This window comes from Drosophila bipectinata, chromosome 2R, assembly GCF_030179905.1.
Source record: "Drosophila bipectinata strain 14024-0381.07 chromosome 2R, DbipHiC1v2, whole genome shotgun sequence".
Lineage (NCBI taxonomy): Eukaryota > Metazoa > Arthropoda > Insecta > Diptera > Drosophilidae > Drosophila > Drosophila bipectinata.
The window spans coordinates 23,594,864-23,621,579 of NC_091737.1; the positions used below are offsets into that span (position 1 = coordinate 23,594,864).

Below are 26,716 nucleotides of genomic sequence, written 5' to 3' on the forward strand. Positions count from 1 at the left end.
GTATTACAGAGGCTTCCGTTTTGGGCCCGCACAGTTGGAGTGGCAACAAGTGCCACTTGCACTTTGACTGACGCGCCAGCATCTTGGCCCGGCTTGCTAGGTTTGGCATCGCTTCTGGCCCGACCCCGACCCCTGCTTGGCAACTGCTAAAAAGTGCGCAAAATTAAGTGCCAGGGTGCTGTCTAAAAGGTGCTTCAGCCACTGAAGAGCTAGAGGAACTTCGCTCATATTTAGAGGCTTTAGACATTCTGCGGACGCTGAAAGGTAAACGACGTAAACTGTTTTTCATCCCGAAGGTCCTTGACTCGTCTGCTATCAAAGCCATCGTTCTAAAATCTTCCATATATTGTTGGTTATTTTATGTAAAAATATTAAATCAATTGGCTAAAGAAGTCAACGATGTAAAAGTCTTTCAAATATAAATAGTTCATAAATACATAATTGCATATTTTTATCTTTTACAAGTTATTTAAGAATTTTAACCATAAAAGTTGAAAAAGTCGTGGGTGAGAATGTGCAATCCTGCTCGGCTGGGAAATTGAATTTCAGGGCAGCGTTTTCCGGGTTGCCAGGTGATTAATAGCGTGCAGAGGACAGCTCGGGGCATGCCCCAAGTGGAGGGCCTGGGGACGAGCTGACAAGCACGTGCTCCGCTTTTTGAAAAATCATTTTTTCCTCTTGCATTGTATATGTATATATTTTTGTTAGCAGATTTATATGTTTCAGCCAATTACATTCAAAAAGCAAACAAATACATGGCGTCCAGTGCTTAGAAATCCACAATGGGCCATCAAGTTTTACAAAAATAAATATAAATATTGCATAGGCCATAAATTTTAGATAAAATTTTCAAATGAAAGAGATATAGAGGAATGACATAAATAGTTTACAGAGTAAATAAATAGCAAGCGAATGGCTTTTAATATTTAAAAAAAAAATGTGGTTATCCTTCGAGTTATCCAATAAATTAATTGGTTTCTCACAAAAATCACTTGTTGAGATAAAGTTTTTATTTAATTGTAGCCTTTTGGATAGTTCCACGCTTCCTGTCCGCTTCTGGATTCGTTTGGGACAAAGCAATTATAAAAACATTTAAAAATAAATGTTTGGTTTGCTCGTTGCCGTCGCTTGTTTTGTGGCATCAAAACGTGGCATGTGGTACGGCCCCATACTCCTGCTCACCCATTGTCATTCCAGGGAGGTGTATTCTGTATGTTGCTGCTGTAACTGGCATTGTTGCGGCACCTGTGTCCAGGTGAAACAGCTTGCTTTCGGTCTGATGTCGATTCTGGTATTGGCCTCTTTTTGTTTTTTGGCTTTTTTGGTTGAAGGTGGCAAAGCCAGCCGAAAATGTTCAGCGGCTTGATTTATAGTCAATTTGTCTTAAATTATGCATGTGGCAGGTAGCTGAGAGGCGGCAGATAATGGGGCCTAGATGTTGCACTGGCGCTAGGATCTTGGCATCTTCTCGGGCATTTATCATATTTTATCACTGGCTAAATGCGTACCATAAATAATTCGTTCAGTTCGTTTCCGTAACTGATTTAATAGACTCCCGAATCCCAGTCAGTACCTGGGACCATGCCACTCCGCCACACTGTTACCCTGCGAGCTGCTGCATAAATTTATCCAAAGCCAAAAGCCGCACGCTCCACTCCCAAAAACTCGCTAATAATTTGTCAAATGCCGGAGGGCGGAGTGTGGAATTTATCGAGGTGCTTACGCTTCTGAAACATTTTGTCTCATTTTGCGGGCTGGCCCGTGTCCGCCGCCCCTTTTATTCCGAGTACGGGACATGTGGCAGCCATTCGCTCAATTAAACTGCAATTGCAACACGGCAGCTATTTTGTGGGGGCTGTAGGGTGGGGGGTTTATGTGACCGTTAATTGGTTGCGGGTACTTTTGTTAAGCATCCTTACCTCAGAATGCCGCCATTGCTATTGCCGTCGCCATTGCCACTGGCACTGCGTCTGCAATTGCCACTGCAACAATTTATTCATTTTGGCCTCATCGAGTCGCATTTGGGCCGTAGTTCAGTCAACCGCTAATTACAATCTCATTGCCAAAGAGCAGAAACTAATTAGCCTGTTTATCGAGTTCGCGTGGCAGCTATCGAAGTTACTCAATATTAATTTTCGGGCTTATTCCTTTGCCATCCTCGGCTCTTGGTTTCCTACTCTCTATCTCCTCCTCTGATTGCCAATTATTGAATTGTTTTCCTAGCCCGAAATTTTAGCCTCATTTACCGCACATGCTGACCATTCAGCGAGGGCTCTTGATTCAGCCATGAAATAATTAAAAGTTTAGGGCTGAAAAAGAAGCATAATAGCGAAGAAAAAGATGAAATTAGCCAATCCTGACTTTTAATTACCCTCTTGGTAGGTTTTTCTTTAAAATTTATATTATTTCGAGTTTGAAAATAATAAGTATAGTTCTCTTCTATCAAATATCAACTAGTTAATATTAAAAGTGTGGGTCTCTTTAAAACCATTGAAAGTAAAATAGTCCAAACTCAATAAATTTCTCTTGGCGATTTCCCCTTGGCCACATTTTCAACGTAACCCAAAAAACCGTCACCACAAACACTTACACACTCGCTCTGGTTGGGATCGGTTTTGCCCCAGTAATGGTTGGCCATTGCAATGGTTGGATGGCCAAGACGGGGGCTCTTAATGGGAGGTGTGCTTTTGCACATTCTTTTGGTTATGGTCTTCAGCGCGATGTTGTTGTTTTTCAGTTTTCCAGTTTTTCATTTCTTCAGTTCCCTTGGCCTCGGCTATTTTACCAATGTGCTGAAAATCAAGCGGTCGAGTCGTAAACATTTTTTTAATTCATTCTCCTCCAACACTAGAAGACCAGAAAAGAATGCTGGCCATCAACCACACACACACACACACTAGGACAATGTGAGGGGAAGCCATTAAACAGCTGCAGGAGCACCAAATGCACTGGGAAAAATCCAAAGAAAGATTATTAATCATATATAATTCATTATCAGATAAATAGCTTTCACATTCTTTCTGTTTTCATGGAATACAATTATTTAAAACCCTCTGAAAATATTTTCCCTCTCTGTACTCAAAGTATGAGTGGCAGGAGTCTAAACGGTGGAGCTAAGCAGCTGGATCCTGGCCAGGGTGGCCGCGTGTTGAGTGTTTGCGTTTTTCAAATTGTGTGAATTTATTTTTTTCTTGCCTTTGTTTTTATGGCGTCTGAAATTATGCTTATTTCGCCATTTCTGTTTAGCTCTTAAAGAAATTAAAAAAAAAAAGATAAAGCAGCAGAAGACCACGGGTGAAAGTAAAAGTGGATGAACCGCGAGGTACCAAGGACCTTGGAGTCCTTCTCCAAGTGTGTGTGTGAAGGTGGTTGGGTGTCTTTCGCTTTGGCGCCTTTGCCGTAGACGACTTTTGTTTTTGTTGGATGTTGGCGGATGCTCCGGGGCTCTGGACCAAAAAAACAGAACCCAACGTGCCCTGTTCTCTAAACTTCTCGCTTGTCTTCGCTAAATGCTTTGCATGAGCCCGGATAAAAAGGAAAATCTAATAGGAATTAAATGGCAAAGCGGCCTTTAAATTTGGCCTTCCATTGTTGAGATGGCACCCCGCTGATATTTAATTCTCTATTTATTCTAGATGCTTTGATTTCTCCGGTCACATTTTGATTACTTCGACAGCAGGACTGGCAGGACTACATTTATTTCGTAATTTTTTGTTTCTTTCTGACAGGCGAGTGTTTTCTGGACTGACACTCCGATAGACAGTCGGCCAAAGGAAGACGAAGTCATTTTCAAATTGACAGAGCTGTGGCGGGGCTACACCAGTGGGGGAATATGAAAAACTCATTACAATCACTTCTGACGTAAATGTGCCTACAAGGATGGCCGAAAGCAAGCAGATGAGTCTGTCTGGAATAGAGATGATTGGTTCGGGGAATGGGCATCTGAATGTTGGCCCGCGATGTTAATTAATGTTCACCTTAATTAAAACTTCGATGGCTATCTGAAGGAGGCTTAAAAAATATTCATTTTCCATGAACTTAAAAAGCGTTTTTTCATCAAACGCAATGCGTTTAATATTTGTGAAAAATATATTTATACTTAGGTATCCTCAAATTGTTTTTCTCTGTCTCATTTGTCTAGGCAATTTGTGCGATAAAAGCGCACAATAAAAATCGACATTAAAAGGCTGCCATTCAAATAAATATGGCCTTGTGCTAAACGAATCGTTAACAAAAACGGAAAATGGTAGGAAAAGCACCCAGAAATACAAAAATAAAAAAGAAACAAAACGCTGGAGAGGAAAAATGGAGAAGTGGACCAAATGAAAAGCGAAACACTTTTTCAAAATAATTTCACACAATTAAAGTGAAAAGCCATACGCAGACGTCTATTGTCGTGAACAATGGCCAAGTGTAGACGAGGGTTGGCTGAAGGAGAGTCGGGCGATTTATTTGTTGAGTGCAAATTATATTTGAAATACCCACACACACACCAAAACACACACACATTCATTCACTCATATCCTTCAACATACAGCGATGTTTTAAAATTTGTTCAACAAATTGCTGCTGCAAAAAAAAACACACAAACGAATCAAGTTGAATTCGTTTCATTTGTCTGGTTCTCTCTTAATTTGTTTTATTTCTTCTTTTATTTTTGGAGAATTCCCAAACCGATTTGGTAGGCAAGTGCCAAGTGAAGTACGTTTAATGTCTGGGCTTCCAGGAAGATCAAATTTTTAATAACAGTCTCTAAGCACATAAAAAGCGCTTGCTGACTTTTCATTTTCATGTTCCTGTTTCGTTTTTGGCCCAAAAGTTGGCCTAACAATGCGAAATACCATAAAAATGTCGACTAAGTAAGTCCAACTGATATGGCTAACTTCATTTGTATTTCCGCCACTCCAAGTACTTCCGCCGGTTGCCAGGCTCTAACTCAGGATTGAATTGCTTTTGGCCAAGATGCTCCCGCCAGCAGGGGGTCGGTCGGCTGGGGTATTTACATTTGAACAATGCTGGCCCCGGCAAATGTATAGTTTATGGCCAGCTGGCTAAGCCGGTTGGCATATTTATGGAGTCCGGGTACGTGTTTTATACTATTTTATTTGTGCTCTGCATATTTCATAAATAACCTGGTAATCTGCTAGTAATTACCCACTTTCCCGATAGCAACTGCGTAATTAAGCCTTTGTTTAAACAATCAGTTCGCCTCCGATTTTCTTCGATAGATATGATGCCTTCGGGCCATCGCAAGTATTCATAATTGCGGCCCACCTAGGTCCTCCAGCTTGAGGCCATTCATCCATCCACTCTCCACCACATATTTGGCAAAACAAATTGCGCTGTTGACCTTCGGATGGTTGGCAAAAAGTTGTGCCTTTGACTCAATTGATTCCCACAAAGGCCCCAGCAGGCCCAGGCACAGGCACAGACAATTTCTTGAGCATATTTATAGGCATTATTTCTCTACTCAAGGATTTCCAGTCAACGATTTTGGCTCGTTAGTGAACTGACTTTGTTGTCCTGTTGTTGGCCGCAGATTTATGCCGCTGCCAAAAACTTTTTTAACAACATCCGAAATTTACGATTTTCGGAACACGAACGCGGCGCGTATCCTATCCGAGTTTCGTTGAGTGGGACGAAGGATAAAATAGTTAACTGGTCTGGCCTTTGTGTATCTGCATCTTCGGCTCTTGTTTGTCCTGTTTTGGAATTGTTTTGATTTAGTAATGGCGAGCGGACATTTAATTAGTGTCGCCAGAAAGTCTGCCAACAATCCGAGTGCCGATAAACAATCTGGGCTATTAGATGACAGACATCAACTCCATTGTTCGAACTTTATCTTTATAATGAGCTCCACGCTGTTCGACCACCTTCGGTTCATCCTCATTGTTTGATTTTGGAGCATATTCGATTCAAAGCTAAACCAAATATGAATTTCACACAAAAAAGTGTGAAATGTAAGCTAAACAAAATCCGAATTTAGTTGCAACGTCTCTGGTTCTGACAAGCATGTTAATGAGCCTGTCGCCGTCAATTAGATCCGCATCCCCAGGGCACCTGTGGTGGCGCTATACGCCAACCACGGTTTCATCAAATATTGTTCAATGTTATTGTGGGATTTTTAAGGGGTACCCCTTGGAAAAAATTCGAAAAATTTGAAAACTGTTTTTAGGGAAGGTTTTGCATGAGGGATTAAGCTACTCGGAGCTCTAATCATAGAAATGCATGTGTTTTCCCGATCCGATGTAAATTGAAGAAGCTATGGCATGTTGAAGGTCAAAAATGGGGAAAATCAAAAATACATGATTTTTAAGGGGTACCCCTTGGAAAAAAATCGAAAAATTTAAAAACTGTTTTAAGGGAAGGTTTTGTATGAGGGATTAAGCTACTCGGAGCTCTAATCATAGAAATGCATTTGTTTTCCTGATCCGATGTAAATTCAAGAAGCTATAGCATTTGGAAGGTTAAAAATGGGGAAAATCAAAAATCCATGATTTTTAAGGGGTACCCCTTGGAAAAATTCGAAAAATTTAAAAACTGTTTTAAGGGAAGGTTTTGTATGAGGGATTAAGCTACTCGGAGCTCTAATCATAGAAATGCATGTGATTTCCCGATCCGATGTAAATTCAAGAAGCTATGGCATTTGGAAGGTCAAAAATGGGGAAAATCAAAAATCCATGATTTTTAAGGGGTACCCTTTGGAAAAATTCGAAAAATTTAAAAACTGTTTTAAGGGAAGGTTTTGTATGAGGGATTAAGCTACTCGGAGCTCTAATCATAGAAATGCATGTGTTTTCCCGATCCGATGTAAATTCAAGAAGCTATGGCATTTTGAAGGTCAAAAATGGGGAAAATCAAAAATCCATGATTTCTAGCTACTATATAGTAATAAATAAATATTAAAATGTAATGTGTCATTTTTTTATTCGAGAAATAAATAAATTGCAATTAAATAAAATAAAAAAGGTTTTGAGTTTTAGTTTGCGCAAAGCCATCCCAGGCCCAGGATGTTTTTGCACTTGTTGTGAGTAGTGGTTTCGCCGGAGCTCTCCCCAGAGTCGTTGCTTGGTGGTGGTGGTGGTGGCGGCGGTGGTGGTGGAGGTGGTGGGTACGGATAGTAGGGAGGATATGGGTAAGGTGGGTACGGGTGATGACCATGATGACCTGGTGGCGGTCCGTGTCCAGGATGGGGGTGTCCAGGGTCTGGCTTAGGCTTAGGTGTGGTGGTTGTCGTGGTGGTGGTGGTGGTCGTCGTGTGTTTTGGGGGTGGGCCTCCATGGCCTCCATGTCCGCCATGACCTCCGGGACCCGGGGTCCATGGATAGGGATATGGCGGTGGTGGTGGATAGTATCCCCCGGGGTAGGGGTATGGGTACGGGTACGGCTGGTACGGGTACGTCGGGTACTTGGGTGGAGAGGGGTAGTGGGGACGCTTGCTGCTCTTCGGCTTGGTGGTGGTGGTTGTCGAGGGGAAAGTAATGACCAGGTTTCCGGTGCTGCCGTCTCCCAGTAGCTTGCGCCAAGTCGAAGGATCGGCCTGGACGTCGGTGTCCTCCACGCTGTTCAGCTCCTGCTCCTGGCTATTCTCCAGCTCGGCTGTTGGATCGACGGTATCCACCTCGGGACGGGCCGTGGCCAGGGCTCCGAAGAGCGCCAGGCACAGGCAGAGAACCAACTTGGTGCTCATGGCGGAAGAGGTTCACTTGAAACTGATTGACAGATCGCATCACCTGTGCTTTTTATACTTGTCCTAGTCGCCGAACGAAGTCAACCAGAGTTATTGCCAAAAACAGTAACGATCCCATTGAACCACTGAACATTAACCTACTTTGCAAAATTATTTTCAAAAGATCCGTCCAAAGAAATGGCTAGTCACCCTGCTAGCCAAGAGAATGCATGCAAATTTATTCGGCTATTAAAATCAGCTCAGAACACACCCAACCAGTTACAAGCTTCAGCTTTATTTTCTTAGATCGGCGTCACCGATTATAGCCAGCTGGTTGGACTAACGGTTGCTTGTTGTTTTTGCACTTTTATGGCTCAAAAGGCCCGGCCAGTTTCTTTTCTTTATTGCGGAGCATAGAAGCGGTTAAGTATGATTACCACTAAGCGACAAATCTCTTCCAAAATATGCTCCTAGGGCGTTAATTAAGAAATTTGTCATTTTCTTTTCGAGCTATGGTCCTCAAATTTTATAGTTTTATTTTGGATATTATTAGGTAATTAGAACCTCATTGTTAAATTTTTAGGCCTATTGGAGTTATACTCTATTTTAAAAAGAGTACTGACCCTTTCAGGAACAGGGCATTTATTTTAATGAAGTAGTCACGGCTCTACCATCTTTCAGAATTCTGGAGAACTCATCTCTAGCTCTGGAACAAAACTTTCCGACAATATTTTGAGACCAACTTTACCAAGAAATAGCAAATCTGATCCAATTGATAATTAATTGTCACCGCAAGTTCGAAAAGAGCGGAAAAAATTGATCCATTAATTACAATAAAGATAAGGCCTCTGGTTCTGATTATAAAAGATCCTCACCGTGGCCCAAACACTTTAGTCTGAAATCTGGAACCCTGAACTCTGGAATAAATAGTTTTTCGTGAGCCTCGTCGCAATGTTGGTGTCTATAATCGGCATGGTCCTGATCCTTCAGGCCAACTTGATTGCAAGTCAAGTGCAAGTCTACACTTTACAGGGTTATCCCCTAACTGTGAGCGAAGGAAGTTTTTCAAACCGTCCTTTGGGCTTCTTCCCTTGGCAGCGTGACGTGTTTAAAGTCAACAATTTTTCGGTCTCCGAAAGCAACGAGGGCTTCCAAACCATTAACCTGATGGGAAACAGCAGTTTCTCACTGTCCTCCAGCCAAAATAATCTCTCTCTGAGAAGCTTTTTGCGCAACCTCTTTGGATTCCGACAAAGGCAGCCCAGTGTCCAGTACCTTACGATTGGAGGCAGAGCCTTCAGCGATTCTGTCCAGGAGCCTAGTTACTATAGGCAATATTCGTCGGTTGTAGGTCCTGTCCTGGTGCCAAAAGCAAATCGTAAAATAGTACGAAGGAAGGTGCCACGCCGTGTCCTGGTGAGAAATCTTAAATCCAACCAGGCTCTGCTGACCAATGTTAAAACTGTGAAGATCCCACAGTTCCAATCTCCCATCTATGACGATGAGTGGCAGGTAAGGACTACTAGAGTACTTTATTGATTGATTGATTTATTGATCTTCTCCAAAATCTAAAATAATTTCAGTACGCTACTCAATATTCTGAACGGCCGGAAACAAATTACTAAGAAATGTTTGGAAATAACTTTATACAACAAATAAATGCATACAATTTTAAAAAAATAATTATCTTTTAATATTTATCCCGGTTTTGGAAGTTTGGATTAAACTTTCGTTAAACATATCGTTGGGTAAGCATGAGTTTCAACTTTTGGAAACTAAATAAAAGATAAACAATCTGCAAGTAAGCATGAGTTTCACCTTTTGGCAACTAAATAAAATAAACGTTAATAAATAAACTGGACGAATAGATTTCTACATAATTTAATAATAAAACCAATCAACTTTATTGTTGACATTAATATATATATATATTTAAACCTTTTTTTCTCGATTGGTGTCAATCAGTTTAGCATATTGTGATGTTTCGTAATAGATAACCAGAACATTCCTACTACGGGAGTTCATTGGGTTATTAATGTATGCCCTGGACTTTGATTTGAGTTCCATTAGCAAATACAATAAATTAGTCCCCTAGATTCTGTATAAAACTCTACAGACTTGGCTTCTGTCACTTCAGTTTTGAACCATATGGCGTTGAGCTTAATCCTAATCCGCAATGTTGATCAGGACTTTGGCGTTAATCGTTTTGCTAGCTGGGCAAGGCTGGTGTGACTTAAAGCTTCCAATTCGCAATTTGGAAAATATACTTTCATCTTTAAATGCGGGAGGAGGCGGTCCTCGTCCTGGTTCTGGTCATAAAACCAGCTCCAAAGCTGGCTACGATGCCTATTTGAATGGTTACATCAGCTATCTTCAGTGGCAGCAGTATTACCAATCCCTAGCAGCTTACGAGTTGTACGCGATGTATTATAATCCTTACGGATATGGACCTTACCCAGGGCATTACCCAGGTCCTTACCCAGGTCCTTACCCAGGGCCTAATCCACCACCACCCACAACCACCACTACAACAACCACCCCAGCACCTGACACATCATCATCCACCAGCTCTACTCCTACAACCTCCACGGCACTACCCACCACAACCGGACCAGTTACCACTTCAACGGCAGTGGCTCCAACAGATACTGATACCACCTCTACCGCTGTGGCTCCTACGAATTCAGACACCACTTCAACAGCTGTACCGACCACAACCGGACCTATAACCACATCTACAGCGGTAGCTCCTTCAAATTCTGAGACCACATCTACGGCTGTGGCTCCTACAGACTCTGAGACCACATCCACAGCAGTGGCCTCGCAAGCAACCACTACGCCATCACCCACAACTTCCACTGCAGTGGCTCCTCAAAATACAGATACTACATCCACGGCAGTTATACCAAACCAGGCAGATAGCTTATACCTTCGAGACTATACCACGCCTAGACCCTCCTACTTTGTGCCCAGCTCGTTGATCAGTCCCTACACCGTGCATCGTATTAATCCCCAACAGATCTACATTCCAAACTCTGGAGCATCAGCCTCAGCTTCAGCTTCAGCCCAGCGTATTCCTGTTTTCATACCATTTGATCCAATATATGAAGGAACCCAGTTTGATCCTTACTACCAGTTTGTGGGTAAGAAATAAAAACTATCAAAATGAGAAGAATTAGAGCATTTTGAAAGAGTGGTTTTCTTTTTAATATAGTTCCTAATGTAGATCCTTCCCCCTCAAATTAAGTCGTTCAAAGTTTGTTCAGATAAGCCGCTTAGTTGCCAAAACAAATATCGAATCAAAAAACTATTCCAAGTAGTGTGGTCCATCGGGGCGATATCTTTTAAACTGATTTATCCCGCATAATCAGTGATTGTTAATTAATGAAATGTGTAAACAAAAGTGGAATGGGAAAGAAACCTAAGAGCGACGCGTTCGATTTCTCCAACCACAAGATTATTAATGAATAGATATTAGCATTTCTGTAGCACAGACGCGAGACATCTGCTAAATCTGCAAAACCTCATCCCAGGCAGCTTTAGTTGTAAGCTAAACGCGTTTCGAAATGAAACCAATCGGGCTCGTATTCTGCTTAATCGCCGTGAGTAATATTCAATCAGGAGTTGTATCCCAGGACTCCGGGCCAGAAAACATCCGTACGGCCTTACCCTTGCTCTATTTGCTGGCATATCCGGGTGCCGTGCCACAAATTGGGGCACCCCTGCCAGGAATCCCAATTCGGAGACCACAAGACGAAATACCAGTACGAAGTCCACAGGTTGATACAACTGCCAGCAATGGAAATATGAAATTGCCGCTGTCCGATGAAGCCCCAAGCTCTCAGCAGACAAATAACATTGTACGGGAGCAGTTTCTGCAGGGCATTCTTCAGGGCTTGCAGCAGTCGGGCCCTGGAACGATTAGCCCCACAATTTCACCCGCTGTGCTGGCGGACTTTCTCGCCCAAGCCACCACCACCACTACCCGAAAGCCCTCAGTGGAAAAAGATGCCAACGGGTCTGATAACGATGAGGACTACGACTACATAGATTTTAAGAACGGGTCGCGCATCAAATACGACATCGACGAGCCCGTGAACAAAGTGCTTCAGCCAACTTCAAAGCCAACCGCTTCAACTGGTCCTGCGAAACCTTCTAGTGTCCTTTATTACAGACGCCCAACAAATTACGTCTACTATAGACCAGTCTACGTGCCCTACCGCTTGGGCTAGGCCAACGCCATTAAATTATATTGTTTTAAAAATAAGAAATAATTCTTGATTTGTAACAGCATTCCGTTAAATAAAAGGCACACATTATGACAGGTCATTAGACTTGAAAGTTTATGCGATGAAAGCAGCCAGATTAATTCTGTGATTTCGCTAGACGAACCTATAAAAATTCAAATCTTCGAAACGGATCGGCCACGAGCACAATTCCAATTTCCAATTTGGCTTACAAAGCCTAGGCCCTAGCCCAGTCTTTTGTGGGCTTTGGACATAATCTACTTTATGACAGCCGCCGAACTGTATAAAACTGTTCGTGGCGCGTTGGTATCACCTTAGTTCTAAACTAACCGGAGCATCGTAGAATTCGTTTCGAGATGCTATTCAAAACCGTCGGATTGCTCCTCTTGCTGGCTGGCCAGGGTCTGTGCCAGTTTCAAGTGTCTTTGCCCCTGCCCCCGGGAGTTGCCGGCATTATTTCGGCTTTGGGAATAGGCGGAGGTGCTAATGGATCCGGCTCTTCCAATAATAACAACAATAATAACAACAATAACAACAACATCGCAAATGCTGAGGCTGCGGAGGCTGCACAGTACGCTGCATACCAATCATATGTACAGTACGAGCAGTCGTTGAATAATTTCTTTTACGGACCTTTCGGACTTTATGGGGCGTTCGGACCTTATGGAGCATTGGGACCAAACAGTGCTGCTAATAATGCTGCCACCTCCACCACCGTTGCCCCCAATATTGAGACGACTACGTCTGCTCCCGGCACCTCCACCGCCTTACCGACCTCAACCGGAACCCCGACTACTTCAACTGCCGTGGCACCTGCTAACACAGATACCACTTCCACTGCAGTAGCAACAGACTCAACAACAGCAGCAACTCCAACCACATCTACGGCAGTGGCTCCGGCAAACACGGACACCACTTCGACTGCCGTTGCTCCATCAACAACGACATCCTCAACTACCTCGACAACCACAACAACCACGACAACCACGGCAGCACCAGCAACGTCTACTGCAGTCGCACCCTCGGATACGGCCAGTACTTCCACTGCAGTTGCACCAGCCGACACGGATACTACCTCCACTGCAGTTGCGCAGCGGCAGCATTACACCACTCCCATTCCATACCACGTCGTGCACCGCCCGCTGGTCAATCCTTACGAGCTCCACCGCATCAACTCTAACCCAATTTATGTCCACAGCTCAGCCTCTGCGTCTTCAGAGGGTGAGCTTCAGCCTGTCTATCTTCCCTACAGTAGTATCTATCGCAGGGGCCAGCCCTCTCCCTACTTTGCATACGAGGGAAAGAAGTAGATTGCAAATCCGAAAAATCATTATAAAACAAAAAAAGTAAACAGATATTCAATAAATTCTGCAAAAAATTCTATTTCAAATTCTTTTCTCTGCTAAAAAGCAAAAGGCTCTTTTGGTTAAGAACTAATCGTCAATTCTAGGGGGTTTCACGAGATCACTTCAACATGCTCCGAAGCATTTCACATTAGCATCTGTTGCGATGAATAGAACTTCTGCCAAGTTCAAATTGATTTCCGTGTTGGAACTATAAATTAATTAAATCAATAAACAGTCTTAATTCGTTTGCCTAGAATAAACTAGCTAAGGCATTGTTTGCGTTGTCTTCTGACTTAATTTTACGGCTCTACTAATCTGTATAAAGCTGCGAAGAATAGACACAGCCATTTCAGTTATACGTTAGCCGGAGCCTTGTGCATTTCTCTTTGGAAATGCTACTGTCTACGGTCGGTTTGTTGATCTTGCTGGCATGTCAAGGTGGTGGCCAGTCTATAAAAGTTAGGATACCGGTGTGGGACCCTATAAATTTCCTTACCCGCGTCGCAGGAGTTCCGACTGTTAATGACAACACCAACGCACAACGACCGCCAAATAACAACAACCAGGATAACGAAAACAATTATAACAACTATCTGAACGAATACTACAATTACCTGTCGAGTGCTTACCAGAATCCAGCACTGTACAATCCATATGGGCCTTACGGACCTTATGGCCCCTACGGATATTTCGGACAATATTCACCATATGACTTTCAAACTACAACTCAGACTCCAGTAATATCAACAACTACAGCACCGCCACCAACATCGACTACAATTCCAACAACTACTCAGAGTCCTCAGACATCTTCAACGGCCCAACCTCCGAGCACATCCACCGCTATTCCTACTTCAACAGGAATACAAACCACGTCTACAGCTCTACCAACCACGATTTCAACAACCACACAACCACCAACAACCTCCACAGCCCTGCCAGCTTCAACGTCCACGCAAGCACCTACAACTTCTTCGACGATTCCGACTTCAACAACTGAAGCAACATCTACGCAAAGTCCTCTTTGTCTATTTTTCCCCAACTTACCGATATGCCAACTATCGACTTCAACTTCGACTACACAGGCACCAACAACATCTACTGAAGTCCAAACTTCTTCGACAGACGTGCCCACAACATCGACCACTGCGGCAACATCCACAAGCACTGCTGTTCCTACAACTGAGGAAACTTCTACGAGCACTGCTCTTCCTACAACGGCGGCTACATCCACAAGCACTGCTGTTCCTACAACCGAAGAAACTTCCACGAGCACTGCAGTTCCTACGACGAGTTCGTCAACGACTGAGGCAACAACTACTAGCACTGCTGTTCCTACAACGGCGGCTACATCCACAAGCACTGCTGTTCCTACAACAGAGGAAACTTCTACGAGCACTGCAGTTCCCACGACGAGTTCATCAACAACTGAGGCAACAACTACTAGCACTGCTGTTCCTACAACTGCGGCTACATCCACCAGCACTGCAGTTCCAACAACCGAGGAAACTTCCACAAGCACTGCTGTTCCTACAACAGAGGAAACTTCTACGAGCACTGGAGTTCCCACGACGAGTTCGTCAACAACTGAGGCAGCATCCACAACAAATGCTCCTACAACTAGTTCATCAACAACTGAGGCAACAACTACTAGCACTGCTGTTCCTACAACGGCGGTTACATCCACAAGCACTGCTGTTCCTACAACCGAGGAAACTTCCACAAGCACTGCAGTTCCTACAACGAGTTCGTCAACAACTGAGGCAACAACTACTAGCACTGCTGTTCCTACAACGGCGGCTACATCCACAAGCACTGCTGTTCCTACAACAGAGGAAACTTCTACGAGCACTGCAGTTCCCACGACGAGTTCATCAACAACTGAGGCAACAACTACTAGCACTGCTGTTCCTACAACTGCGGCTACATCCACCAGCACTGCAGTTCCAACAACCGAGGAAACTTCCACAAGCACTGCTGTTCCTACAACAGAGGAAACTTCTACGAGCACTGCAGTTCCTACGACGAGTTCGTCAACAACTGAGGCAACAACTACTAGCACTGCTGTTCCTACAACTGCGGCTACATCCACCAGCACTGCAGTTCCAACAACCGAGGAAACTTCCACAAGCACTGCTGTTCCTACAACAGAGGAAACTTCTACGAGCACTGCAGTTCCTACGACGAGTTCGTCAACAACTGAGGCAGCATCCACAACATCTGCTCCCACAACCAGCTCAACTACAACTGAGGCAACATCTACAACATCTGCTCCCACAACCAGTTCATCAACAACTGAGGCAACATCCACAACATCTGCTCCCACAACCAGCTCAACTACAACTGAGGCAACATCCACGAGCACTGCTCTCCCTACAAGTAGTTCATCGACTACAGAGGCAACATCCACGAGCACTGCTCTCCCCACATCCAGTTCATCAACAACTGAGGCAACATCCACAACATCTGCTCCCACAACCAGTTCAACTACAACTGAGGCAACATCTACAACATCTGCTCCCACAACCAGTTCATCAACAACTGAGGCAACATCGACAACATCTGCTTCCACAACCAGCTCAACTACAACTGAGGCAACATCCACGAGCACCGCTCTCCCTACAAGTAGTTCATCGACTACAGAGGCAACATCCACGAGCACTGCTCTCCCCACATCCAGTTCATCAACAACTGAGGCAACATCCACAACATCTGCTCCCACAACCAGTTCAACTACAACTGAGGCAACATCTACAACATCTGCTCCCACAACCAGTTCATCAACAACTGAGGCAACATCCACAACATCTGCTCCCACAACCAGCTCAACTACAACTGAGGCAACATCCACGAGCACTGCTCTCCCTACAAGTAGTTCATCGACTACAGAGGCAACATCCACGAGCACTGCTCTCCCCACATCCAGTTCAACTACAACTGAGGCAACATCTGCTCCCACAACCAGTTCAACTACAACTGAGGCAACATCTACAACATCTGCTCCCACAACCAGTTCATCAACAACTGAGGCAACATCGACAACATCTGCTTCCACAACCAGCTCAACTACAACTGAGGCAACATCCACGAGCACCGCTCTCCCTACAAGTAGTTCATCGACTACAGAGGCAACATCCACGAGCACTGCTCTCCCCACATCCAGTTCATCAACAACTGAGGCAACATCCACAACATCTGCTCCCACAACCAGTTCATCAACAACTGAGGCAACATCGACAACATCTGCTCCCACAACCAGCTCAACTACAACTGAGGCAACATCCACGAGCACCGTTCTCCCAACAAGTAGTTCATCGACTACAGAGGCAACATCCACGAGCACTGCTCTCCCCACATCCAGTTCATCAACAACTGAGGCAACATCCACAACATCTGCTCCCACAACCAGCTCAACTACAACTGAGGCAACATCCACGAGCACTGCTCTCCCTACAAGTAGTTCATCGACTACAGAGGCAACATCCACGAGCACTGCTCTCCCCACATCCAGTTCATCAACAACTGAGGCAACATCCACAACATCTGCTCCCACAACCAGTTCAACTACAACTGAGGCAACATCCACAACATCTGCCCCCACAACCAGTTCATCAACAACTGAGGCAACATCCACAACATCTACTTCCACAACCAGCTCAACTACAACTGAGGCTACATCCACGAGCACTGCTCTCCCTACAAGTAGTTCATCGACTACAGAGGCAACATCCACGAGCACTGCTCTCCCCACATCCAGTTCATCAACAACTGAGGCAACATCCACTACATCTGCTCCCACAACCAGTTCAACTACAACTGAGGCAACATCCACAACATCTGCTCCCACAACCAGTTCATCAACAACTGAGGCAACATCCACAACATCTGCTCCCACAACCAGTTCATCAACAACTGAGGCAACATCCACAACATCTACTTCCACAACCAGCTCAACTATAACTGAGGCTACATCCACGAGCACTGCTCTCCCTACAAGTAGTTCATCGACTACAGAGGCAACATCCACGAGCACTGCTCTCCCTACATCCAGTTCATCAACAACTGAGGCAACATCCACAACATCTACTTCCACAACCAGCTCAACTACAACTGAGGCAACATCCACAACATCTGCTCCCACAACTAGTTCAACAACAACTGAGGCAACATCCACGAGCACTGCTCTCCCCACATCCAGTTCATCAACAACTGAGGCAACATCCACTACATCTGCTCCCACAACCAGTTCAACTACAACTGAGGCAACATCCACAACATCTGCTCCCACAACCAGTTCAACTACAACTGAGGCAACATCCACAACATCTGCTCCCACAACTAGCTCAACTACAACTGAGGCAACATCCACGAGCACTGCTCTCCCTACAAGTAGTTCATCGACTACAGAGGCAACATCCACGAGCACTGCTCTCCCTACATCCAGTTCATCAACAACTGAGGCAACATCCACAACATCTGCTCCCACAACTAGCTCAACTACAACTGAGGCAACATCCACGAGCACTGCTCTCCCTACAAGTAGTTCATCGACTACAGAGGCAACATCCACGAGCACTGCTCTCCCCACATCCAGTTCATCAACAACTGAGGCAACATCCACTACATCTGCTCCCACAACCAGTTCAACTACAACTGAGGCAACATCCACAACATCTGCTCCCACAACCAGTTCATCAACAACTGAGGCAACATCCACAACATCTGCTCCCACAACCAGTTCATCAACAACTGAGGCAACATCCACAACATCTACTTCCACAACCAGCTCAACTACAACTGAGGCTACATCCACGAGCACTGCTCTCCCTACAAGTAGTTCATCGACTACAGAGGCAACATCCACGAGCACTGCTCTCCCTACATCCAGTTCATCAACAACTGAGGCAACATCCACAACATCTACTTCCACAACCAGCTCAACTACAACTGAGGCAACATCCACAACATCTGCTCCCACAACTAGTTCAACAACAACTGAGGCAACATCCACGAGCACTGCTCTCCCCACATCCAGTTCATCAACAACTGAGGCAACATCCACTACATCTGCTCCCACAACCAGTTCAACTACAACTGAGGCAACATCCACAACATCTACTTCCACAACCAGCTCAACTACAACTGAGGCAACATCCACAACATCTGCTCCCACAACTAGTTCAACAACAACTGAGGCAACATCCACGAGCACTGCTCTCCCCACATCCAGTTCATCAACAACTGAGGCAACATCCACTACATCTGCTCCCACAACCAGTTCAACTACAACTGAGGCAACATCCACAACATCTGCTCCCACAACCAGTTCAACTACAACTGAGGCAACATCCACAACATCTGCTCCCACAACCAGCTCAACTACAACTGAGGCAACATCCACAACATCTGCTCCCACAACTAGTTCAACAACAACTGAGGCAACATCCACGAGCACTGCTGCTCCCACAAGTAGTTCATCAACAACTGAGGCAACATCCACGAGCACTGCTGCTCCCACAACCAGTTCAACAACAACTGAGGCAACATCCACATCTAATGCAGTCCCCGCTACGAGTTCATCGACTACTGAGGCAACAGCGACATCAAATGCTATTCCTTTCTCCAGTTCTACAACGACAGAGGATTCGACAACATCTACTGCCCTTCCTACAACTAGTTCATCATCCACAGTAGCTTTGACAACGTCGACTGCCTTACCCACAACAATTGCGGAGTCGCCAGAAGATTCTGACCTTTGCTCTGCCTATCCGAATCTACCAAGTTGCCAGTCCGCGAAAAAAATAGGCATTAATGAAAGCTCTGAAAAGCAAGACAATGCAGCATCTTTTCAGTATAGGCCAGGTCAGCAGCTGTCAATAATTTCGGTGCCCCAATCTGTGACGTCGCTGTGTTTCTTCTACCCGCGTCTCTGTATGAAACCGGAAGAAGCCCAGTTTGTGCAGGCCACCGATGGAAATGGAAAGCCCCTAGTCTTGATATCACCAGTCGAAGGAAGATCGGCTCAACCCATTCACCCACCGACCCTTTGGCGAGCTATAAAACGGATCGCTGACCAACAAAGCTAATTTTTCCTTTACCTGATTCGAATTTTACCCAATAAATAATTATTACAAGCCATTCTTAAACAATAGACTTAATATGAAATATGATGATCCGCTCAATTAGGTAAGGTATTCAAGCCAGTTTTAGCAATTTGACCTAATTGATACACCTTTTGGTTAGAAATATGTTTAAAAAGCAAGACGATGCAGCACCTTTTCCGTAGTCGATGCTCTCAAACTTTGAAAGGCATGAAACAATCGTCATTTGTTTACTTGTTAAGTGGAAAGACGCATTAACTGTAAGGTTCTTTTGCCGGCACTGGCCTCAGGGCATCATCAGAGTTTTTATTATTTGCAGCTGTGTCTATAAAAGACATCTTCGGCACGGCAGTGGATTTAGTCTAAGCTCAATCATTAACTATATAAAATCAAAACCTGGCCATGCTATCGATCCGTGAGATCATTTTACTTACAATCGTTGTCCGTGTAAGGAGTGAGAATTCAGAGGCAGCACTCCGGTTGAATGCTCCATTGTGGGATGTGAATGATCTATACTCTCGATTATCCAACGCGTTTGGAGCAGCCAGCACCACTCCAGTGCCACAGGCATCGTCTGATATTAATTCAGCTTGGGATAGCTATTACAACGCCGTTTTGCAAAAATATTTAAATAAAAAGCAAGGATCTAACTCTGGTGGTGACACGGTTCCACTGGAACCTTTGCCCTTGCCGATACCTATTCCAATGCCGATTCCCCGACCTCCACGGCCACTGAGGCCTCTGAGACCAAATCGGCCAAATCGACCAAGACCTAGGCCGACCCGTAAGCCGACAAGAAAGAGTACCACCACCCGACGAACAACAAGAAAGACTACGACCACACGAAGGACCACAACCACTAAAAGAACCACAACCACTAGAAGGACTACCACCACTCCAGCTCCAGTTGTCTCCAGTGACAGTCCAATATCCACTGAGACCCCATCTTCAACAACCACCGAGGCTGCAACTAATACAACCATCGTGCCCAGCTCAACACCAACCGGTTCTTCAACTACCGGAGGATCTTCAACAACTGGAGGATCATCAACTACAGGAGGATCTTCAACTACAGGAGGATCTTCAACCACTGGAGGATCATCAACCACTGGAGGATCATCAACAACAGGAGGATCATCAACTACAGGAGGATCTTCAACGACTGGAGGATCATCAACGACTGGAGGATCTTCAACAACTGGAGGATCTTCAACAACTGGAGGATCATCAACACCTGGAGGAACAGCCGTTTCTTCAAAAAAGACTGGAAATATTTTGTTTTTGCGCACAAGCCAGATGCACAATTCCATAAATATTCCTACAGTCCTAAGTCTTGAAGGATTAGAAACCGACGCTGGAAGGCTTCGGCCAGAACAACAACTGACAGTGCAATCCCCGCCTCAATCCATGACCTCGCTGTGCCACAACTACCCACGCCTTTGTGCCCGGCCCGAGGAGGCGCAGTATATGCGTGTGACTGATGGATTCGGAAAGCCAATGCTTCTGATTATGCCCGGAGGTACTCCAATGTCTCGCACATTCCCAACAACGACGAAACGGCCAAAGGCCTCATTACCAAGACCTGATAGATTCAGACCGGCCCGGGGATACACGACACCTAGAAATAAATATGTTTACCGATTAGTCAAGAAAAAAAATAATCAACGGGGTTAATATATTGGTAATGGATAATGTTTAAAGGTAATGGATTAGATTAAATTGGAGGAACATTTAAATTCTCTGAGTGGTAATACTATATATATTCATAAAAACTATTTTATTATCAATCTGAAACAAGAACAGCTTTCTCTTTTAGATGCATGTACGATAGGAACCCTAATGTCTTATTTAATCTGTAGATCATTTATTGTAAACAGTCAATAAATTAAAATATACTTAAGAAAATCTTACATTAGATCAAAGCATTTCTGCTATAAAGATTCTTGATACTGAACTTTTTCTGGTGATTAATAATCTAGAATGCATTTAGAATCTCTGATGGAATATAAAAGGGCGTCTCTAGTCTTTACTAGTCAGTGATACATTTATTGTCATCATGTTGATGCTACATAAAGCGATTCTGTGGATACTTCTTGCCGGTGCCGGACCCAATTGGAACCTTCTGACGAGTGCCAGCCGCCAAGTTCAAGTAAAAATTCCTGTGAAGGATGTACATGGAATTTTTTCGGGTATAACCGGTTTCATGAACGGACGACCCAATAATCAGAGGAGAAAGGAACGTCCTTATAAGGAGCAATACTGGCCTCAGTCCTACGATTATTACGATCCTTACCAATCTATCTATTGGCCACCTTACTATTTGTATTCTCCGTATGAATACCCATGGCCAAATGAGCCAACTAAGCCCACTAAGCCACCAACTGAAACAACAACTGAGCCGCCCACAAATCCTACTACCACCGAGGCCCCAACAGAAACAACAACCCTCCCAATTACCACGGAACCTGCAACAACAACTGAGGCTGCAACAACTGTGGAAACCACTACTGATTCCAACTCAGAAACTACAACAGCAGCAAGTGTAGTGACCACCGAGGCCACAACTGAGTCCCCAACAACCGAGGCATCCACCACCGAGGAAACCCCGGAATCCACAACGACTCCACCTGCTCGTGATCTCTGCTCGAAGTATCATTATCTTCCCGAATGCCAGAAGTCCAAAGTAGCTTCTGTGAAGAAAAATGCCATCAAAATCAAAAAGCAGCCAACACTAAATGACGTGTTGCAGACAGAGCAGAAGCTTTCGATCGAAACTGTGCCACACTCTATGACGTCTCTTTGTTTCTACTACCCCCGTTTGTGTATGAGACCCGAAGAAGCTCAGTTCGTGAGATTATCAGATGCAAATGGCAGACCATTACTTTTAATATCCCCACTCGAAGGGAAATCGCCACATTCCTCGGGCCCACATGGGTTTCGTCTAAAAACAGGTGGATATACTTAACCATAATAGTTCTTTAATAATTTATTTGATGATCGTGCCGCAGCTGTGTTTTATTCATCAATAAATTTTTGCTAATTTGATTAGTAAATTCACAATAGATCTATTTCTAGAATCTATTAATTCCTTTGGTTTATGAGGGTTTATCTTTTGTCGATTTCGCAAATTTCGATTTCATTTAATAGGCTTGGGAGTATAAAAAAGGTGTTAAAAAAGAAAGAGGATTAGTTTAGCAAAAGTCGAGGAGGATGATGCTGATCTGCAAGTTATCATTTTCGTTCTTCGTATTCCTCACAAGTCTGCTTATTTCAAGTTCGCATGGACATGAAATAGAAATCAAAATACCTGTTTGGAATGTGGGAAACATATTTTCAAAATTTATTAGAAGTACCACCACAACTACAAGAAGACCTACTCGAACCCCTCGACCCACCACCGAGCCAACACCCCCTACCAAACCTACAGAGCCCCAAAATCCAGAAGAACCAAATATTTGCGATATTTATCCTCAACTCCCTCTGTGCCAAGAAACCACGCCTCCCACAGAGCCAGAAGTCCCCGAAGAACCCAAAATCTGTGACATTTTTCCTGAGCTGCCTCTATGCCAAGAAACATCACCTCCTACAAATCCTACAGAGCCAGAAGTTCCCGAAGAACCCAGTCTATGTGACATCTATCCGGCACTGCCTATTTGCCAAGAAATGTTAAGGAACAATGATGACAGAGGCTATCACTACGATCTTGACTTTTGCTTTTACTATCCCAACCTTTGTACCAACTCTAAAAATCGCCAAAGATTCATACCTTTGACCGATTACCGACGGTGAGTCCGAGGGAGAAATCGAAGAACACTACCCCCCAGGGGCAACCAACTTAATAAAGAACCCTACTTACAAAGGAATCAAGAGTTACCATACTTTCTGGTGTTTCCTTGAATAAACACAGTTTCAAAAGCTACTATACCGTGCCATTCGCTTCACAAGACATCGGAATGTGAATCATAATTCTTTTGACATGACAGCACTTTCAGCGAATCTATTCATGCAAACTGGTTTCAGTTGCCCCACTCCACTATCAAATAATAATAGTGGCTGTGAGCCACCAGTCGGATCTTGGCCCCATGAGGTGGTAGGTGAAATTGAAATGAGCTCCGTCCAACCATTTCAAGGCTCTTTGTGGCTATTATTACTGTCGATGTGTACGGCGGATGCGGCTGCAGTCGAAGCCACTGGTCTGCAGGAATTGACAAAGCTGAACCTGACCGAAGCGAAACTTATATCGGATAATACCACTGTCAAGTGCATGGTGACCCCTGACCTCTGCGGCTGGCAGCTACACTTGTACGAGGGTCATGCCTTCAGCGTTCCCCTCCCGCAGGCAGCTGCGCCCCAAGCCACCACCCAAGCACCCTCGATGCCTGCTCCAGAAGTCTTCGAACTGAGCCCCCAGGACAGCGGATCGAGGATATATATTGTGGCCGAAGTGAAACCGAAGTCGGAACGGAGAAGGAGAAGGAAACTGCGACGTCGGACTTCCTTTAATTACTTTTCTAAACAGAAATATGCCTTGCTGGTATTTCAATAAAAATGTAATTAATAACAAAAATTAAAGCTTCCTTATTATTAATTTAGATACTAATCTTTCGCCAAGGCCAATCAATCAGTTGCCAGGGTCTTCTTACGGCTGAGTCACGGGCCGTAAACAAAATTCTCAGCTCATTAACGGGGGCTTGATTCAAAGCTTACCTGGCCAACTGTCTGGGGCCCGGCGTGACCTGTTTGGGCTACGAATGGAAGCCGTCTGACCACTTTCAACTTTAACCTGCGACGCCACGGGTCTAATGCCCATTAAGCTGTCTATAAGATTTTATTTGGCGCGAAGTAAGCTGACAGGGTTCTCGCGTTCTCTATTTGTTTATTCAAAAATTAATAGATGGCTTTTTAAGTGCCCCAGCCGAGTTATTGTTTTTGATCATCGGGCATTTAAGTCGTCTTTGCTGTCTTTGATGATTTCAATATTATGATTATGATGATTAATAAGGGCAAACATTTAAAGTCATTTGAAAGTGAACCTCATTATGCAAAGGGTGAATGAGATGCTTCGTATTATAAATTGACTTATAAATAAGATTGCAAAAGGCTGTCACTTTCGTAAATATTCCCAAGCCCAATGCTGACCAGAAAAATTCACGCTCCAGTGGGCAGCTTCATTAATCTTAGTATATTTCGTTTTATTGCAAATTACTGTGACAATCGAATCACATCCCCGACTTACTGGCTATTTGATCAGTACACAATGTTGGGTCCCGGCGGAAATTCAATTCGCCGTCCGGCCGGACCCTCTATAAACACTAAATCCGGATTCCCGCAACCCCAACGATTTCACACATCATCCGTGGCACGTTCGTCGTCAACATCGTCGGCGATGGTATCATAAATCGTATTCAAAAATTTTCTAATTTCCGCATACGGCAGTATCTGCCACCAATTTGTCGTAGTTTCAATTTCCTCCGCCATTGCCCCGCTGGCAGGACGTCTTTGGGACGCGCCCTGACGTCGTTTATTCTTGCCCTTACCCTTGCTCTGGCTCTTGCTCTTGGTGGCTAAAGGACGATGCGTGCTGATTTTCGGCGATTGTGTTTCCAATTCCTTCATCGGCTGCCTGGCACTCCCCGGACCAGGACTCGGTTTCAGGATGGGGCTTAGAACAGGAGCTGGAGTGACTGCAGTATTCGATGCTTGACTTGCTGTCATCTTTGTATCAGTTTCATTAGAAGTCCTCGTTCCAGTTGGTGTGTGCGTTTGCGTTCCCGTTTGCTTTCGCCTGGTTTTCGGTCGTCCTGGCCGGACTTTAGCTTCTTGTGGCCTTTTTTTAACGTTCGAGGCCTTTGTGTTCGTGTCATCGGCATTCTGCCCTGTCGACTGGTTGACAAGCTCCTGCATTCCTGTCGCTGCCATATCGATAATTGTCCCACTCGGGGCCATGGTTTTCTTCACACTTGTCGGGTTTTCCGCTCCGGGGATTGTCAAGGGGGTGGTATCTGGTTTTTTGATTGTGTCCTGCTCAGTTTCTGCCCCTGCAGCCACATTGTTCTCCGGCAGCTCCAGCAGCCCAACCTGCTCCTGCTGCTCTGGCAGTTCGGGCAGTGACAGCTTCACCTTCAGCGGCTGCTCTGGTTGCTGCTGCTGTTGTTCCTGCTTCTCGGCCACAACTTCTTCTACGACTGGTTTACGGTCATGGTCCGAGCTCAGGGTATTCAATTGCACTATCTTCTTGGCCCCAATATTTTGCACATGGAACTCGCTCGAGTATAAATGGCTCTGGCCCTGTGCGTGCTGGCTGGAGTTCACTTGCAGTGGCATTAATTGCATGTTTATGGCCGGGTCCTCGATTGTTTGGCCTCGCATTTGGCTCACATCGCCATCGAGGTTCCTGTAGTGGGACCTCGGGTCAGCAGATCGCCGGCTGTGCTGGGAGATCTGCTGGAGCAGGTGACCCATGGGCGGGGCATCCAACGATCCACCGGCCTGGCGACGCACCAGGTTCATCCGGGGCTTGTTGTAGGCATAGACATCCACATTGAACACCCCCTGGGCAGGAGCACGGCGCCAATGCTTGGCTGGAGTGGCTGTTAGGAGATCGTCAATGGTGAGTACTCACTGTACTTTCGCTTATCACTGTGCTGGCACTTACCTCTGGCCACAAGGGCCCAAGACTGGATTACCAAAAGCAGAAGTGACAGCCTCATGCTGGCTAATACATATTTTAGGCGTTGGCCCTGGCTACGACTAAACCGATTTTGGAACTCTCGACCAATTTTATCGCCATCCAATTTGGGTCAGGCCGCAACTAATTTGCATTGACGATTCATGTTCGGCAATGTTCTAGGAATGTGAAAACACAGTGGGCCCTCCTGAAGATGGCTTTAATTAAAAGCATATCTCATGCGGACTTGAGGAGAGGGAATACTGCTTATGAGAACTGGTTTCTGGTGAATTGATTCCGGGCAACGGCACTTTTGGCATTTGCTGAGACACAATGGTTTAGTTTCGGACCTGTCAATGGCCATGTTAATGCCGGGTCATAAAATATTATTGTGTTGCCACCTTAGCCGAGCCTTGGCCAATATGTGTTTTCGGACATTTGGCCAAAAGCAGCGAAAGTTGAAAGTTCTGCTTAGCATTACAATGGCTGGCTAATGGAAAGTAATTGACAAGAAATTCCACAGAATGGAACAAAACAGGTCGTAATTCGTTTTCAAACAGCTCAATATTTATAGAAAACACTTTGTGGAGTCAGAGTACAAAGAACTTAAAATTCTTGCCAAGAATTACAAATTTCATTTGGAGAAACCATTCGTCAAATTATTTATCTTTAAGGACACGTCAGGA

At 44.7% G+C, this 26,716-nt stretch overlaps 7 protein-coding genes across 7 annotated transcripts; 5 read left to right on the top strand and 2 right to left on the bottom strand.

The window, feature by feature from the left end:
• Positions 1–6,979: 6,979 nt before the first annotated feature.
• Positions 6,980–7,690, bottom strand: LOC108122948 (arp2/3 complex-activating protein rickA). Its single transcript, XM_017237806.2, has one exon. The coding sequence runs from the start codon at positions 7,688–7,690 to the stop codon at positions 6,980–6,982; it is 711 nt and encodes a 236-aa protein (XP_017093295.2).
• A 930-nt stretch (positions 7,691–8,620) lies between these two features.
• LOC122321291 (uncharacterized) lies at positions 8,621–9,294 on the top strand. Its single transcript, XM_043211109.1, has 2 exons — positions 8,621–9,181; positions 9,253–9,294. The coding sequence occupies exons 1-2, from the start codon at positions 8,621–8,623 to the stop codon at positions 9,292–9,294; spliced, it is 603 nt and encodes a 200-aa protein (XP_043067044.1).
• Positions 9,295–12,272: 2,978 nt separating this feature from the next.
• Positions 12,273–13,226, top strand: LOC108122951 (uncharacterized). The gene has a single exon (XM_017237808.2). The coding sequence runs from the start codon at positions 12,273–12,275 to the stop codon at positions 13,224–13,226; it is 954 nt and encodes a 317-aa protein (XP_017093297.2).
• Positions 13,227–13,654: 428 nt separating this feature from the next.
• Positions 13,655–19,348, top strand: LOC108122952 (mucin-2). The gene is made up of 5 exons (XM_043211105.1): positions 13,655–14,060; positions 14,265–15,364; positions 16,589–17,490; positions 17,599–18,296; positions 18,861–19,348. The coding sequence occupies exons 1-5, from the start codon at positions 13,655–13,657 to the stop codon at positions 19,346–19,348; spliced, it is 3,594 nt and encodes a 1,197-aa protein (XP_043067040.1).
• A 417-nt stretch (positions 19,349–19,765) lies between these two features.
• On the top strand, positions 19,766–23,033 carry LOC138926043 (uncharacterized). Its single transcript, XM_070278342.1, has 4 exons — positions 19,766–20,269; positions 20,327–20,882; positions 21,439–22,046; positions 22,872–23,033. Exons 1-4 carry the CDS (start codon positions 19,766–19,768, stop codon positions 23,031–23,033), a joined length of 1,830 nt encoding a protein of 609 aa, XP_070134443.1.
• A 486-nt stretch (positions 23,034–23,519) lies between these two features.
• On the top strand, positions 23,520–23,909 carry LOC108122954 (uncharacterized). The gene has a single exon (XM_017237812.2). It carries the CDS (start codon positions 23,520–23,522, stop codon positions 23,907–23,909), a length of 390 nt encoding a protein of 129 aa, XP_017093301.2.
• Positions 23,910–24,706: 797 nt separating this feature from the next.
• LOC108123088 (uncharacterized) lies at positions 24,707–26,154 on the bottom strand. The gene is made up of 3 exons (XM_043211055.2): positions 26,019–26,154; positions 25,442–25,953; positions 24,707–25,384 (listed from the first exon to the last, which is right to left on the bottom strand). The coding sequence occupies exons 1-3, from the start codon at positions 26,071–26,073 to the stop codon at positions 24,707–24,709; spliced, it is 1,245 nt and encodes a 414-aa protein (XP_043066990.1). The 5' UTR covers positions 26,074–26,154.
• Between the last annotated feature and the right edge of the window lie 562 nt (positions 26,155–26,716).